The 17,520-nt window shown below is 42.0% G+C and overlaps 2 protein-coding genes across 2 annotated transcripts; both read left to right on the plus strand.

Moving 5' to 3' along the window:
- Positions 1 to 431: 431 nt before the first annotated feature.
- LOC111226193 (forkhead box protein O3-like) lies at positions 432 to 11,248 on the plus strand. Its single transcript, XM_022751302.1, has 2 exons — positions 432 to 1,733; positions 7,890 to 11,248. Exons 1-2 carry the CDS (start codon positions 1,164 to 1,166, stop codon positions 9,201 to 9,203), a joined length of 1,884 nt encoding a protein of 627 aa, XP_022607023.1. The 5' UTR covers positions 432 to 1,163; the 3' UTR covers positions 9,204 to 11,248.
- A 589-nt stretch (positions 11,249 to 11,837) lies between these two features.
- Positions 11,838 to 16,746, plus strand: LOC111225723 (putative uncharacterized protein C6orf183). Its single transcript, XM_022750744.1, has 10 exons — positions 11,838 to 11,971; positions 13,371 to 13,443; positions 13,547 to 13,657; positions 13,779 to 13,892; positions 14,204 to 14,398; positions 14,547 to 14,646; positions 15,531 to 15,667; positions 15,762 to 15,914; positions 16,200 to 16,301; positions 16,537 to 16,746. Exons 1-10 carry the CDS (start codon positions 11,838 to 11,840, stop codon positions 16,744 to 16,746), a joined length of 1,329 nt encoding a protein of 442 aa, XP_022606465.1.
- The last annotated feature ends 774 nt before the right edge of the window (positions 16,747 to 17,520 follow it).

Here is a 17,520-nt window from a genome sequence, read left to right on the forward strand (position 1 = left end):
ATTCAGTATTTCTCCAGTAGAATATTTTTCTGACCAACGTGCGGATAGAAAATGTAATTTTAAAGTTTTACACATGGTTGTCTCATCAAAATTGAATGGCCTCAGTATTTCTAACCCCCTGGTGTTGGTCCAGGCTTCAGGGCAGTGTTGCACAGAATCCTCAACAATACAGGTAAGTACCGGAACTGTTACTTCAACTTTATTAATTGAATATTTAAATTCAATAACAGCAGGACCGATACAAGACCGAGGACAGTGATGTCACTGCTGAGCGGACATGTCCACACTGTCTCTTTAATTTCAGTGCGGTCCAGGGGGCAGGATCGTGTTTTTTTTTTCCCTTTCCCCTTCTCTTGGACTCGGAGCGTTTGCACCAACCACAGCAGCAGCAGATTGAATGAAGTGTCTTCGCAGGCTGCTGCTGGCCACACGGAGGACACCGTGCTGGTCTGTTCAAGATGACACAGATCTACAGCCAGAATGCATTATCTTTTTTAGTTGTTGAAATGGCGGTTTTGTGCCTCGCCACATTTCTCTAGAAGTCCTTTTTTTTTTTGTGTGTGTTTTTTTTGTTTTTTAAATAAGCTGCAGGGCCTTGAGAAACCAATCTCCGCCTTGATGGTATCTGGACAGCAGCGCACTGCTCAGGCGACTGGCAGCTCTCTGCACGGATGATAAAGGACTTGGGAAAGGAAATAGTCAAGATGGCAGCTGTGTACGGAATGATAAAGCTGATGTGCTGACATTAGATGAAGTCATTTTCATTTTCTTCTGGCATGCACGTCGCAGGATCGCGGTGCAGGACGCGGGCGCTTAGTAAAGGAACGCCGTTTGGATTCCTCCAAGACTCTCCGCGGACTCTTCCTATCTTTAACTCCACATTTCGCGAAATTGCAATGCATGTTGGTCAGGGTGTGGGCTGTGCATGAGAAAAGGCAATGTTTTGTTAATGCTGGTCAGCCCGATCCGCTGTGTGTGCCGCGGATAGACGCCTTGCAGGAGGACAGATAGACAGACACGTGCTGGGACTGGGCTGCAGGCTGGACATTTGCATATCGTGCATAGTAAATAAAGTGTCCCTGAAGCCTGAACACAACATTGATGGAATGCGACCCGAGTGATTTTATAACCCTTTGTGCAACGAACGAGATATTGCGATTAACATGGCTGAGGCGCCGCGCATCGGCGACGAGCCTCCCTTAAACGTTGAGATAGATCCGGATTTCGAGCCTCAGAAGCGGCCACGGTCCTGCACTTGGCCCCTGCCCCGACCGGAGTCTGGTGCGGGCAAACCCGGGACAAATGACACTGACGTAATCCCTGAAGAAGAGGATGATGAGGGCGGCAGCACGGGGAGCGGCGCTGCTCAGAAAGCCAGCTGTGGTGTTATTAAAGCCCGGGAGCAGAGCAGCAGCAGCAGCAGCAGCAGAAGCTCCATCTCCCAGCCCGTGGAGGTCCAGCGCGGCCCCTGCAAGGAGGAGGCCGCCGACGGCTCGCCTTCCTCCGCGCATACCCCCGCCGCGGCTCTGGGCGGCTCTGCCTCCCAGCAGCTGAGGAAGTCCTCCGCCCGCAGGAACGCCTGGGGCAACTACTCCTATGCAGACCTCATTACCCAAGCCATCGAGAGCTCCCCCGAGAAAAGGCTGACCTTGTCCCAGATCTATGACTGGATGGTGAGGTCTGTGCCATATTTCAAGGACAAAGGCGACAGCAATAGCTCTGCTGGCTGGAAGGTGAGCGGTGACATGCTGGTGCTGTCATCATAACAAAGACCATACTGTGGTCATGTAAAGACACAATGCACACAGCTATAGTTAATGTAGAGATGGAGGAGCAGGGTACAAACAGTGGCTGTGTTGTTTGCAGACACCACCACATACAGGATGAATTTCAGGTTATATTTTTAGCTTTATTATCATCAGGTATATTTGGTTGTCAGAGATAATCAGCAGGGAATTGGGAACTGTGTGGCTGCCTGACAGGCACATGGTGTTAAATGACTTATGACCCAAGCTGCTGTCAAAATACAAGACTACAGTTGTAGTAGAACGTGCATCACATTACACGCATTATTACTTTTGCACCTAAAGGAAAAAAAGCAAATCAAAGTGCACACTAATCCAGTAAAAACAAAGTAGTGGGTATGAAAGTCGAGACACGGAACAGGCAATGCAAAGTTAATTTCACTTTCAGACAAACTGGTCACACTGTTACACAGGGGCTTCATACAAGCTTCAGTGGGGCCCTGTTTGCTTCTGTTTGATTTTAAGGATTAGTACAGGCCTGGAAAACCAATTCATCTGTCATGGAATCAAGTCTGATGAAAGCTTTGAGCTTTGCAGGATTTAGATTGGAGGGGGGGTTAGAAAAACTCTGGAAATAGGTTTGTAATCCCACACAACTGTGGATGTGGGATGCAGGCCGATTCCAGGGAGTTTCTTCATGAAGAAATTACAGTAACAGTGAAGATTGTGCTTTTTAAAAAAAAAAAAACCTTGTCACGTTGCTTTGGCATGTTCAGAATTAGGGTATAAAACATGAGCAATCTGTATGAGAACCAAATTGATGCTAATAACTGATTAATCTGCACAGAATCAGCTGGTTAGTTAATTCTTTAGATTAATGGAGGTCAGTTTTCATTCATGCTCCGATGCTCATTTGCCACCAGATGCATTCGGTGGCTGCAGACAGACAGTGGCTTGCAGAGGAAAGGGTTAATGTTAGGGTTTCAGAAGAGCTGACATCAGCATTTCCTAGGAGATGCTTTGTAGCTGTGTGACATTCAGCTATCAGCTTAAGGTTGGTCATCTGCAAGAGGGGACTGTGTGCAAAAATGTTCTCAGCTGGACTGTGGGGTTGTAAATCCAGAGCTGTCACACGTCTCACTCCCATTAAAAAAACACACACACAAAAAAAAAACAGGATAACGCCACATTCAATGACTGGCTTCATCTGTAGCTCCAACATGAGGATAGTCCCCCCCCCCCTCATTGTTGTGAATCCAAACTAAATATTTAGCTTCCTATATGGATGACCAGGCAGCGGCTCAGCCCTGCTGTGTGCCACACTGTCTTTTCATGTGGCCCGGGCACAAGAATCAATCAGCTGACTATAAATTATGTAGGTCAATGTGTAGCAGTGTGAGAGAAGCTCAGTGTTTCTCTTTGGATCTGGCTCTGGCTAAACTGGCGTTGCTCCAGTCCCCGTTCAGACCGAGGCATTGCTCAAAGGGTATTGCAGCAGTGCTGTGACTGTGTGGGGGAGGGGAAGGCAGGAGTTTGCTCTTTGTGATTTTATTTGATTTTATGCTGTGCGGCTCATACTGTATGGACCTGTGCAGCAACCAGAAAATTTAACTCTTTTCTAAAGCTTAATGGATACAATTATGTCCACTGGCTGTTTGTTTTAAGGAGCAGGGCTGGTAGTTTTACCTCCTACATGGCCGCACATTCCTTCTAAAAATTCAGGAAATAACAGGAATGTTGTGTTTTGCACACAGTCCAGATTACTGTATATCTTGAACCATAGCAAGGTCCCTATAGTACATCGTGTCATTTATTCAAAATCAGCAGCACTGTAATTAAAGAACAGCCTTTGCGAAGCTTTAAAACCAACTTTCTGTTGCATATGTAGGACTGGATTGATTGGTGTGGTACATTATGATGTTATATATTATGATATTATACTGAACTGTGTTATGTTGCAAGATGTAACAGCTATTTTATCCATCTGCTTTAATACAGAACAATCCAGCACAGCAACACTGCAATTTATGGCCCTGTAAATGAGCACAGAGTTGAATCAAAACCTCTCTGACAGCCTCAGCCAAACCTGAAGTGTCACTAAGGTTTATTTATTTATTGCAGGGCTGTTGTATTCAATTGCATTGGATTGAACAGGACAGGTGTTGCTGTTATTGTGTTCACTCTCTGTAGGTCATGGGATGATTAACAGCATTTGTCTTTTAGCATGTGTGCGCTGAGGGTGTACATCCCCTAATGACACATGGTAATATCAAATATCTTGCTCGTTGTTAGTTTAAAGCATTTCTGAAGAAATACATCTACAAGCGAAACCTTGTTTATTTTGATTCGTCAGAGCTTACCCAATAGAGATGAATCAACGTGTTAAGACGGTTGGGAATTGTTTCTTTATCAATGTCATGAAATTCACAGTTTCTATATAAGTTACATTTGGTCAGTCATGGTGAGCCAATAGCAACATTTCTGTGCCTCTATAAAATGTCAGAAAATTGCAAAAAAAAAAAAAAAAAAAATGGCCGCCCTAGAGTTAAAAGTGATGCTGTACTTTCAGATTTGGGAGCACTTTAGACTTCCTACATTTAAGCTGCGTTTGAGTGAAATAAGGCAACAAATTCAATCACAAGCTGGACCTGTATTGTACAATCTGACATAATTAGATTAGTAGGAAATCAAGTAAATTTATGAAAAGCAAAATGTCAAATATTGGTCAATTTGCTTTTAGGGGGAAATTAAAATCATAGATCATTAAAATGGAACTGATGATGTATTTCTTGGCACACAACCTTTATTCAACCTCTCATACTTCTTTTTAAAAAGCCAAATCTAACACATGGGACATTTGGCAAAGTGGTGTTAAAAGCATCCATGTTTTGAAGAATGACTATTCTCCAATATATTCTTTTGTTGCAAGGTAATTGCCTTAAGTCACTGCAGCACTGGCGTCAGTGGAAACGGTCCATTTGGACTTAGAGATGTTTCCTCAGCAAGCAAGTGGTGTTGAATTTTGCTTCACTGCAGCAGCAGCTTGTCTGTTCTTATACTCTTATATCCAGTTTATATCCACTTGTCTTAAGGGAGATTTATGCAGATTTTAGAGTAAGATTCTTCCATCAGGTTCATTTATCAACCTTTTAGAGAACGTGAAAATACTAAAATCACCCATATCCTCCCTATAGTCCCAGGTGCTGGCAAAAGAAAGATGAAAGAGATCAAAACTCAACACTGTGAGTTGATTCCCTGTGTGTTTTTATTAACACCTGCACTGCTGTGACATTTCGAGTTCTCTCTTCATCTTTTTGGCACTCTTCATCAAACAATCAGAGATTTATCTACTTTTAATTATGAGCCTAGCTTTCCCGTTATAAACTCAGCTAATGGAAATGGATATGTGCCAGCTGAAGTGGGAGGAAATGTGCAGGGTTTGGCCAAAGCCCAACACGGCAGCAGGAATGAAAGGATAAGGTGAAATTCTATATTTTTCTCATTGTTATCAATGAATTGATCCTATACTCACAACTACTGTTTTTGTATCCCAAGCCTGATACATGGGTGACATGCTCTATCATTATGATCAACATACACACTGACTGTATGTAGGATCAGCTACACGAAACCTACATAGTCCTCTATTACATATTAATCCACAGTTGAAAAATAGTCCCAAAAAATGCACTCTCTACTCCCGTTGAAGTAATATTTCCTAAAAAACGACAGTGTCCAGCTGTTTTTAAATTAAACTATGTATTTGTGACATGTTTCTAAAGGAATGCCTTGATCGATACCACTCTCATGTTGCTACTGTTAGCAGCTAGTTAGCTTAGTTTAGCACAAACAAGATATCATGTGTTAATTAATGAGCTTTGGTAGGTGGATTTTGTTTCCTTTGGGCAGTATCAGGCTAGCTGTTTCCCTCTCCTTCTAGTCTTTATGCTAAGCTAAGCTAAACAGCTGCTGGCTACAGCAACAAATGAACTTGGAGCTGAGTGCCACAGTGTTGGGAAGTCAGAGTACTGAAAGATGAGCTAGCACTTGGTTGTTTTTGGTCATTTTCTGGGATTTGACAATAAAACCACCCTTATCCTTTGAAGTCTGTAATTAAGCCCACACAGGAGATCATTGGTTAATTCTGAATGATTGATAAAAGCCAGCAGCAAAGCCAGCTGAAAAACAGAAAAGTAATGAGGTACCTGAGTCACATGTGCTTCGTTGTTGATGAAAGTGTTTGCTGGTTGGCCCAATCCTTTAATTGGCTTTGAGCGAGGGCTTTGCTGTAAGTTTGATGTCAGCGGGTCATTCCATTGACTCATTGCATTTAGAGGAAAACTGTGGCCAACACTCATTTGTGATCTTTTAGTCATCACAAAGCTGGAGATCAACTGCCTCCACAGCTGCCTCCACAGGTCCACATTATTTGGGCAGACTTGTGTAGCTTTAGTTTGTTTGTGCTGTGCTTGTTTAGTGTTTGATTAGTTTAATCTTCTGAGAGATGGATTTAAATAGGACCTCGGTTTACTCAAGTTAATTCAAGCTTAAGAGAATTATGCTGGACCCTCTCCCAGTGAAGTTGGCCTTTGGGCTGCAGAGGTCACTGCAGAGTTTCTCCTTACTTACTACAGTGAGTCTTAGTGTGGGCCAGCCGTGCAGGCTCCAGCTGTTTAATTTTGTACATGGTTGGGAACATCTCCAGGGAAATCCTGTAGACCTTTCCGAGCAGCCAGAAATAGGTCACAGTGTGAGGTGCAAAGAAAAAGTGTCTCTTAGAAGACACTGCAGTGTTGGAATTGTTCACAGTACTTGGTTTTAATAGTTGGTTTAATGACATGATTTTTTCTCTTGAGGGAGGAAGACGGCACACAGCACAAGTATAAATCCTCTTTTTCATAGTTTTCATCATCCTTTTCTACTTTGATAATGACGCTTCACTAATCAAGATAATTATTGAGATCTGGCAACGTTGTGGCACCGCTAAAAAGAAATCCAACAGGGCAATAAAATGAGCAGTCAGACGATCAGATAGCTCCTAAACAAATTCTGGTTAGCTGTATTAGCATTCCCCAGAAAACCACAAGGTCCATTCAATAACTGTTCAGCTTTTGATCATCATCAGCTAGATGATAGATACTTTTCCTACATCGACTTGCAGATGTTCAAACTTGGATTTCTCTGAGGACTTTAAGGACTTGTTAGCTTAAAAGGGGAAAGACTGAAAGTTAATTTGAGTCTAAGGTTCATTCAAATTGAAACATCTATAACTAACGTGTTCAGGGAGATTGTGTGTTATGATTGAAAGCTCCAGAATAGTACTAAATGGACCCTGTAGTGATAACTGTGGTTTCCAAAGTCAGTTTTAAGCAGTCTGCATCAGGTTCATCTTTGACCTACCATACGTGTCGTTATTGTGCGTGCTGTGTCTTTGGCGTTGTTGCTTTCAGTTTTACCTCCGCTCGCAGTAGTTGTGATGATCTGGCACAAATACAACCTGCCTGACCGTCTTGTGTCTCTTGTCCTGTTAGACTTCATCGAAGCAATGTCGTCATGTTCCCAGATCTCAGCAATTTCTTTACTGACTACAATGATATCTAAACTTTTGATGACCAAAACTATGAAAATAACACCCATGTGCTTAAATGGATACTGTAGCAATTTAGTACTGTTCTTGAATAAAGTTGGGGGCTTGAACGGTCAAAACCGATGCAACAGAAACCAAGAAACTCTGACTTTCAGTCTATAGTACAGGTTCCTACAATTCCAGTAATGCAATCAATCGCATGTTTTCATCAGACCCTCACTGCCTGGTAGGCGGCCACATTTTTCAGAGGCTTTTTGTTAAATTTTGTTGTCTCAAAGCCCAAGCCTGGATGATGACATCATCAAAGTTATTTTCCCAGACTTGACAAAGCTCCTCCAAAACCACAGAACAGTTTATACAATTAGTTTTACAGGACAGGCTGAGTAGTTTTCCTCATGACTCATAACTGCCTTTTGTGTAAAAACCCATGTATTTCTCCTTTAAAATCATTAATATGTGGTACCATATTTTTTAAAGTGCTTTAGAAATCATGTTGTGACATACTTTTTAAAAATATGAACATGCATTTAATTTTTTTAAATCCATTTTCATTGCAGAATTCCATCCGACACAATCTGTCCCTCCACAGTCGTTTTGTGAAAGTCCAGAATGAAGGGACAGGAAAAAGTTCCTGGTGGATGGTCAACCCAGAAGGTGGGAAAGGAGGCAAAGCTCCTCGACGACGTGCTGTATCCATGGATAACAGTAAGTACATCAAAGGAGCCCGAGGCCGCGCCACCAAGAAGAAAGCCTCACTGCAGGCCGCTCAAGATGGCAGCTCTGAGAGCTCCTCAAGCCTCTCCAAATGGACAGGAAGCCCCACTTCCCGCAGCAGTGATGAGCTAGACGCCTGGACAGACTTCCGCTCCCGGACCAATTCCAATGCCAGCACACTCAGCGGTCGTCTGTCCCCGATCCTGGCCAACCTGGAGCTGGATGAGGTGCCTGATGATGACTCTCCCCTCTCCCCGATGCTGTACTCCAGTCCCAGCAGCATGTCCCCGTCCACGGGGCCCACAGGGCTCTCTGACCTGGCAGGTACCATGAACCTCAACGATGGACTCTCTGACAACCTGATGGACGACCTTTTAGACAATATCAGCCTGACAGCATCCCAGCAGCCTCCTCCTGGAGAGGAAGACAACGGAGCAAACGGTCAGGGGAGCTCAGTGTTTACCTTCAGCTGCTCAGGAAGCAGTCTGGGTAGCCCCTCTGGCAGCTACGGGCCGAACCCCCTTTTCAGCCCGCCGTCCATCACGAGCCTGCGGCAGTCCCCCATGCAGACCATTCAGGAGAACAAGCAGACCACCTTCTCCTGCATCTCGCACTTCAGCGACCACCAGACCCTGCAGGACCTGCTCAGTCTGGACTCCCACAGCCACAGCAATGTCATGCTCACCCAGTCCGACCCGCTGATGTCGCAGGCCAGCACCGCTATTGCCCTGCAAAACTCCCGCCGAAACGCCATGCTGCTGCGCAAAGACCACATGTTGGTGAACCACACCAGTGCAGGTCAGGCCCAAAGCTCTTCAGTGCCTGGTTGGCAAGCTGGCTTGTCAACCTCTGACAACGACGCCAGTCACGCCGACACCAAGCAGCCGCACCTGAAGTCTCCCAGCAAGAACGCCTCTATGCAGCTCGGCTCTGGCTTGTCCGGCCAGGACCGCTTTCCTGCCGATCTGGACCTCGACGTGTTCAATGGCAGCCTGGAGTGCGACATGGACTCCATCATCCGCAATGAACTGATGGACGCAGATTGCCTGGACCTCAGCTTCGACTCTTGCCTCACCTCCGCCCAGAACGCCAACAGGAATTCAGGAAGCTTCGCGAGCTCAAAACAGACCTCGCCTCAAAGCTGGGTCCCAAGCTGAGAAGCTCTGTCAGAGCGCAGCATGATTAAAAAAAGAGAAGTGGGGAAAATGTAAATTTGGTTTCATTGTCCTGCATTGTGCAAGTAGAGGGAAGGAAGTATGTAAAAGTGTATTCATGTAGTATTTTTTTTTTCCATTCTGTTTAATGTGAGGCATTAAGTTGGGTACTGTATTTTAAGTGTCTGAGACACACAATAGTGTCTTCACAGTGGAAAAAGAAAATTCTTTAAAAAGATCAATGCCTGGGCGGTGTGAACAACAGTACTGACTGGAAGTACAGGACGTTTTGTTAAAACTAAATGAAAAGCATCAACTCGTGTTAGTCTCAGGGAATCACTCGTATCACAAAGTGATACATGAAACTGAAGATGAATTATTATCTTTTCACCCTGCTTTCTCCTCTTTCACACCCTTTCATACCTAAACCAACATTTTTGCCAAACCAGCTGTCAGCCTGTTGTTGGGGTGACAGCCTGTTTACAGAAACAAGCTGCAGAGAATGTTACATTATTACGTTCCAGTGGAGGATACTTGACAAGCGTTTGTTTTTTTGTTTTTTTGTTGTTTTTGTTTTTTTAAAGTTTCTTTGAGAGACGTAGCCTAAATGGACTAAAAGATTTAAAACAAATGTTAATGAAAAGCTTTTTTTTTTTTCCCCATTGATGCACCAAGTCATGCACCAAATATCAATCTGTAGAGGTTAATATGTTATCAAGATGTGAACTGATCTACATTGTGTGGTTTTTGTATGTAATGTTTTATTTTTATTTAGCAAATTTTACCCTGTGATTTTAGTGACATTACTGTGAATTCTGTTCCTTCAGAAGAGGTGCATTACTGAAGTCTTGATGATATGGTGTTTCTGCTGCAGATCCCTTTTCACCATCTTCCCGCCTCCCCTTGTCCTCCTCTTCCTCCTCTTCCACTTACTGCAATATTGGAAGTACTGTTCAGTATACAGAGTTTAGGACAGAATTAAGGCCATGATTTCGCTCTAGTTGACACCATAGTTGACACCATTTACATTAGTGAACACTTAGGACTATTTGGATTAAAGAAACCACACTTGGAGACTCCACAGCACTCGACTACAATATTTTGGAGTTTGTTCATTTTCGAAGGAGTTCTTGGTGCTATAAATAAGAAGATAGCAGGGAGTGGCTGCAGACGGAGCGTCAGTAGTTGCCTCCCGTTTTGTTATCAGCACTACAGCAGGTGCTGGGGAAAATAGTGTTTCTAACCCTGTGAGAGGAGGATGTGTAGTATCTTAGAGCCATTTTTGTCATTTGAGAAAGGAGCAACCACAGTATTTTAAATATTGCCAAAATATTTCTGCATTTAAAGAAGTGGAAATAAGAGGATATACAGTGTATAAATATTAGGAGCCAGTGCTATAAGGGCAAAAAAAAAAAGAAATCGACATCAGCACAGTTTTTGTAGGACCAGCAGGAGGTTACTTTTTTGTGAGTTTGTCTCCTTGCTAAATTGAACTCTATCATTTTAAAATTTGTTTTATTAATTTAATTTTCTTATTGTGATCCTGCATGTTTTACCCCATGTATACTGGGTTAGAGCTGTGTAAAAGCACTTTTATGTTAACGGTTTGTCGCCTACATTTTGACCACCTCAGTTGGGTATTGATCAGGACAGACGGCAAACGGATCAATGAAATTGGTGTCCTCGATAAGAGTTATTGAGAAAAATTCTTAATGTTACACACTCTTACAGTTAACTGACATTAATGTGACAGAAATATTTAACCCCTATGGCTGAATTTTTGATTTAGGAAAAAATAAATTCTGCACAAATGTGCTTCCAAATATGGTTTCGTAGCTTCATTTCATCCTCAAAATATAAAAATACTGACTTGAAGCTTTTTTTTTTTTTTTTCTACATTAATTTTGAGTAACACTCACTGCCAATATCCATTCTCCATTTCTTCCTATTGTTCCTACAAAAAAAAGAGACATCAAGTTGACATTGTCAGTTGTAATTCCAATTCCTATCTTGGTTGTATCAGAGATGGTGCATGTAAATAAAGCTTAAAGAACCACTGAATATCTGTTTGAGTTTTTGATCTACCTTTCTTTTTGTATTTCTGTCCCTAGAGGAATTGCACAGCTGCAGACTTGACTCTGCAGGCGCTGTGGAGGTGATTTGCTATTGGATAATCACATCATGAGCTAAGCACCAATCATACACTGTATCCAAGAAGAATGGACCTGCTCAAAGTCAAGGTTTTTGAATGCAGGAGCTGTGATTGCTGAGGTATGTGCTGCTCAACAACTGCTCTGCTGTGCATAATTTATAATTAATATTCTGTATATTACACGTGACTGTTGCTGTGGTAAGTATGTGAAAAGCCCAACAGCACTGACATCATGTTATCCTGACAAAAGAAAGACTCCAGTGTAACGTTAGAGCCCTCTACAGATCAAACGCAGTCACCGCCTGAGTCCAGATGAAGGAGAGGAAGCCCGGCTGCATGGGTGTTTGTCTCCATGGAGACACCACAACAAGTCGGCGTGGAGGCAGAGATTTAGCAGCACTAAAGGAGGTGTATCTTTTAAATGTTTCAAATCTAGTCTTCCCAGTTTCTAAATGTTTTGATCGTGAACTAGAAGAAGATCTGCCATGTGTGACGTGTACAGAGTTTCCTCCTCTGACAGAGTGCAGCAGATGGAGGCAGAGCTGTCGCATCAGCTCTCAGCACTCAGGGCGGAAATTGAGGAGAATGGATTCTCACACGGAGCAGGGAAATCATACAGGTGTGGATGTGATGATGTGCGGTGATGGTTATTATTTTATTTACAGCCTTATTCCTGATAACAGCTGCAAGTAATTCTTAGTGTTTTACCAGATACTTAAAGTCTGCCAATCAAAAATATCTTTTGCTCTTTTGTTTATTGCTACTTCTCTTTGATATTTGAGGTTTACAGTTCAGGATGAATGATGATGATGAAGAGAATTTTCACATTCATCTGCTGAAGTGGGAAAAGTTTCTCTGTGCTCACCTTCAATCTGAGTCTAAGACATGTAGGTAGAAGCAGGACTTTTTGACATCACATCTTGGTTGGAAGCTGATCCAGGTTCAAAATACCAATTTACACAAATGTGAAAACCTCCAGTGGACCCACACTGAGACCTGTGTCCAGCAGTTAATCTTTTAAAACAAAAAATATTTGTATATTTGTAATTGGAAAGAGTAGACGTAATTTTAAGAATTTTTAATTAGGTATTTGTGGTTTTTTTAATGGCAAAAGCACTAAAGATACAATTTATTATACAAGCAGAGTGTTTTTATGTGTTGAAACGTGTCTGGGGAGGAATCTTTCATTTCTGTTTTAAACTATTTCCATTGCCATGTAGGTGGAACTTAAATCAGGCAAGTAGAATTTATTGCAAGTAAAAATATAAATTTGTAACAAAAATTAAATCAAAACGTGTAACTGTTTGCTGATTTTCAAAATAGTTTGGGCACCAATTGTTAAATCTGTTCGCTAGAAGATGAATTGTATTATATCTTTGGGGATTCCATAACCTGTCCTCTAGTGCCACCATCAGGTCAACATTTCAGTCTGTCTTGTTCTTTGGTTTATGATCAAATATCTGCAAAAAAGACAGCATTCAAATCAGCCTCAGATTTGTCTTTAGTGGTAATTTGCAAAAGTTAGCATGTTGATACACTAAACTTATATGTGAACATGGTCGATATTACACTTATCAAACAGAAGCATGTTAGCTTTTAGCTAAAGCACCTCTGTGCCAAAGCAGACCCTCACAGTGCCTGTAGATTTGTTTAAAATAGTAAAAGCCATGTAATTAATGCTGAAAAAACTGGCTGGAACTCAAAATTCTGTGATATGGGTAAATACTAAAGAGAAGAGGAGTGTTAAAGTCTGGGTTCTGCCCAGTAGCTATCTAGCTAACTTTTGCTAACATTAGCCACCATAAGCTCTTGGTAATACCAGACCAGGTAGGGCTGAAACAGCAAAACTCCTAAGTTTGTTCATTTGAGGAAGGATGCATTTATTATTTCTTAATTTAACTTTTTATTTGTAAAAGTAAGATTTTGTTATTTCATTTTTTTTTTAAAGTTTCATCGTCTCACTTTAAAAACTGTTTGGCAAAGAGCTTTTTAAAAATTAATTTCAAGTTTTGTTCCAGTTCTGTTCCACCTCCAAAAGATGTTTCCTTCTTCCGCGTAGAGAGGGAACACACACTGAGGAGGGGGCTTCAGGTGAGACAATCCATCTTTTATTTTTATCCAGGGGAGTCTGCAGGGCTGAGGAATATTAATCAGTCAATTTCTAGGTCATGAATCTAACTCCTCCTGGTTGCAGGTGGCTGAAGCTTTGCCGGTTCAGTCTCAGGCTGACGTGATGCAGAGAGAGCTGGAGAGCTGCTTGAGTCTTGAGTACACACCTGACAGTCTGCCGCCTCTCCTGCACCAGGTGAGGACAGCACCAGCTCTCCTGACAACAAAAGTTTATGTACGAAAAAAGAGCTAATATACGAAATATATGAGAGAAGGCTAATTTAAACTAATTTCTTCTTTTGTAATTTTTTCCACAGTTTTATACGGACAGATCGTATCACTTGGCTCAGATCAAATATCTGCTCATGCTGAGATGGAGGAGATTTTGTCGCCACACCAGCGTCATTGAGAAGCTTTATCCTTATTACAAGGTGACAGCATGAAAAGACAAACTCAGTCTCATTTTGCTTGGACTTTAAAGGTGAGTCATCGGGACTCATTATGACAGGATCGAGGTTTTGTTCTGGTCGTTCCTCCTTAAATGGGATCTGCACTGATTTGTGTCACAGATCATTTTCTGCTATTGCAGTCGATTTTCATGGCTGATTAATCTGCAGATTATCCTCTCAGTTGTCTAAGAACAGTTTTCTATAGCCCTGTCCAAACTGTCCAAATAAACAACTAAACACGACTTTCCAGCTCTCTCATTTCACCAGATCACATCAGATTTGTTTCCTCTCAGGATCAGGTGTCATACTTGACGAGTGAGTACGAGGACGCCGTTCAGAGAGCTCGCAGGCTGTCAGCGAGCAGAGAGAAGATCCTGACCGGCAGAGGAAACCCTGCTAACCTGCTGACTCAGGACGATGTGGTCATTTACCTCCGGTGGCTGGTCTGTCATCTGCACTCTGTTCAGACTGTTCACAACTTCCTCAGGGTAAAAAACCCACAGACAGTTTTTATAGGATCAGTTTCTGTTATCCAAAGTGTTTGGTGTTTTGTTTAAATACTGATTTACTTGTTTGACTTCATGTCATCAGTGCATATTCAAATAGGGTTGGGGTTAATTTCATTTTTTCTAACAGGTGCTGCACTATATACCAGCTTGTGAAAGGAAAGATGAAGAATTTCAGCCAACTGCCAAAAAGGAAGAGGAAACTTTTCATCAGACTCAGCATACTGACGGTGAGAGCCAAAGCAGCAGCAGGCTGAAAATGTACTGACACTTGAGGTTTTAATGAAGAGGGTTTATCCTCTGTGGAGCAGAGCAAGATTCATGAGCATCTGTCCATTTGATAAACAGATGATTAGATAATGAGATTTTGGTCTGAGGAAAAGCTCGTCCAGTGTCCGAGTATTCGAAATCAAAGGGTTTTCTTCTGAGGACTATGAATATTGTAAGTAAATTTAATGGTTATTTGTCCATTAGATTTTGATTTTGTCTTTAAGTGGAATCATTTGCCTGACGGTTGCACCAGAGAAAAGGTCAGCGTGTTTCCAAAAACATTATGATTTACTGGCAAAATAATCTCACCACCACTGGAGGTGTGAACATCTGCAATCCCATGATGATGGAGCAAACTCCATCCTGCTGATGAAGATCATGTGATATGATGGAAAACCCCAGAACAGCTAATAATCAGACCTCATAATGAGATTATTCTGTCAGCTGTTCTTGCCAAGATCTTCTGGGGACCATGATCTGTGATAACTTTAAATCAAAATCGAAATCATCCCTTGGGGATCATGAATATTAAGACTAAACTTTATTTTATTCTAGACAGTAGTTGTCTGTAATCTTGCTTTGGATCAAATTATTTTATTTTTAACTTTAGGCGCAGGGCAAAAATAAATGAAACAAAACAATATTAACAAACAAATCATAATAAAAAATAGCTGTAACTATAATAAAACCAACCGAGAAAAAGCGTCAACACAGGCATATCATGTCAAACCTGAAAAAGGAAAAAATGCAACCTGGGATGTTTAAGTAACAGATGATAAGAAAAGTGTAGCTTTGAGTGGAGATTTTCATACCACTGTTTTAAGATAGTTGTGTTCAACGACAGGAGAAAATGTTTCCCTGCTCTCTGTTCACCTGGAGGAGTTTCTACCTGAGCTGCAGTCGCTCATCACCTACTTCCACCTCTCATATGACGCTGGGAGACTCAGGACCACTGCAGATGAGATGGAGTTGTTCAGCATGGTAATGTGCACTCAAATAAACATACAACCAAGTCTTTGCGCCTGCGCTTCCGCTATGAATTTAAATGGCATCTGGCCAATCTTGGCCTCACAAGGTGTGGAGGGAGTTCAGGACGATCTTCAGACAACAAGAGCAGATGAAAACATTTCCTCAGTACGACGGCACAGAGGTCAAACAGAGCCAGTGGGGGAGGACGAGTGGCAGCATGGCTCTGAGGAAGGAGGCCAACTGGATCCCTTTCATTCAGGTTTGAGAGAATAGCTGATAAACCCACATACTTAATTCTATAGCACTATATTCTATAATTATTTAAAAGGTGGTCAAACGGTTTGTCAACTAGAACAGTTGAATCCAACCTTTTTTGCTAAAGACAAACAGTTTGTGCTCATGACTCCTTGTCACAAGAAGTTCAACTGATTCTCCTCCCACCTCACATCCATTTTAAAGTGTTAGAGGCAGGAAGAGGTATCTATCTATTTCTCTTTTGCAGGATAGCAGGTATTGACTGCTTGGACTGTGTTTTTTTTTTTAGGTGAAACCCACTCAGGATCCGTGGCAGCAGAAGCTCGTCACGAAGCTGAAGGAAAAGAAACGTGTGGACGAGCTGCTGAGGATGCACAGCAGGTTTCTTCAGGTGGACAGAGGTTTAGCTCTGAATCAATGTGGTGTCTCCTTTGAAGTGGAATCTGATGAACTGTAACTTTTAAAACAAGTAGCTGCATTTGATATTATTCAAAATTAATTAAAAAAACTTTCCTTGCTCTTCTTGTGCTCCAAATATAACAAATAAGACCCCCCCTGTTTATAATGAAGCTTGAGCTGTGCATCAGGGGTCGAGTTATCTCCTACTTTGTCGTGTATCTTATCAGGTGTCCGATCTGCTCCACGTGGCTGCGGCTCTGAAAGACCACGGCGCCCATGTTGGTGAGTCACAGTCCGTACCCGCCTCCTCTGCCTCACACAGCGGGAAGACGAAACGACAGAAGATCTCCGAGATCTGGACGAGCATTTACAACGCTGCGAGTTTACCTCAGGCATGTATTATCCAGTTTTCTGCTCAGAGAGACAGAAACAACTGAGTCCTGCCACTACATTAAACATGATGTTCGTGTTGTTAGGAAACACTCAGTCACTCATCCACATCCAGAGGCGGAGGACACAGAGACATCAGGAGGCTGAAGAGTCAAAGGTCAACAAACGGATGGTGTGTTTTATTTTTGTAGAGAAGACTGCAACAATGTGATATGGCAAGGTTTTTGTTTTGTTTTTGTTTTGTTTTTTTTACAGAGAATAAATCAACAGCCATGTTTTTTTCACCTATTAAGAAAAGTGTAAAACATTATATATATATATTTTTTTTTAACATTTGTTCAGACAAAATAGACAATCTGAAGACGTTACCTTGGTCTTTGGGAAGCATTTGACATTATTTTCTGATACGTTGTGGACTTAAGAATTAATTGATTAAGGCAAAAATATTTGAAAGATCACTACACTGAGATTTAAAAGTTATGGGTTGAGCAAATTAAAAGATAACTGAGCAACTTTGCAGCTTTAAATGATAAAAAAAACTTTTCAGCAGCCACTTTTTCATTCATCTGTGAAGCAATAAAACACAGGTGTTGTATGAACCTGCTTTACAACACAGCCCTCCTGTCAGTCTGCAGCTTCTGGGTCTGGACGACAGTTTAGAGGAAGGAGCCTCAGATCCCATCGTAACCAGAGGTGCTTACCTGTCCCGGACTTACCTGCGTCACCTCAAGCTTCGAGAGCTCCAGGTGAGGCACCACTAGCAGGTTGTGGCAGTCTGTAGGTGTGTACTGGCTGTTGTTGGCCAAAAAGTAATAAGTATA

This window comes from Seriola dumerili, unplaced genomic scaffold (assembly GCF_002260705.1).
Source record: "Seriola dumerili isolate Sdu_G_001 unplaced genomic scaffold, Sdu_1.0 BDQW01000149.1, whole genome shotgun sequence".
Lineage (NCBI taxonomy): Eukaryota > Metazoa > Chordata > Actinopteri > Carangiformes > Carangidae > Seriola > Seriola dumerili.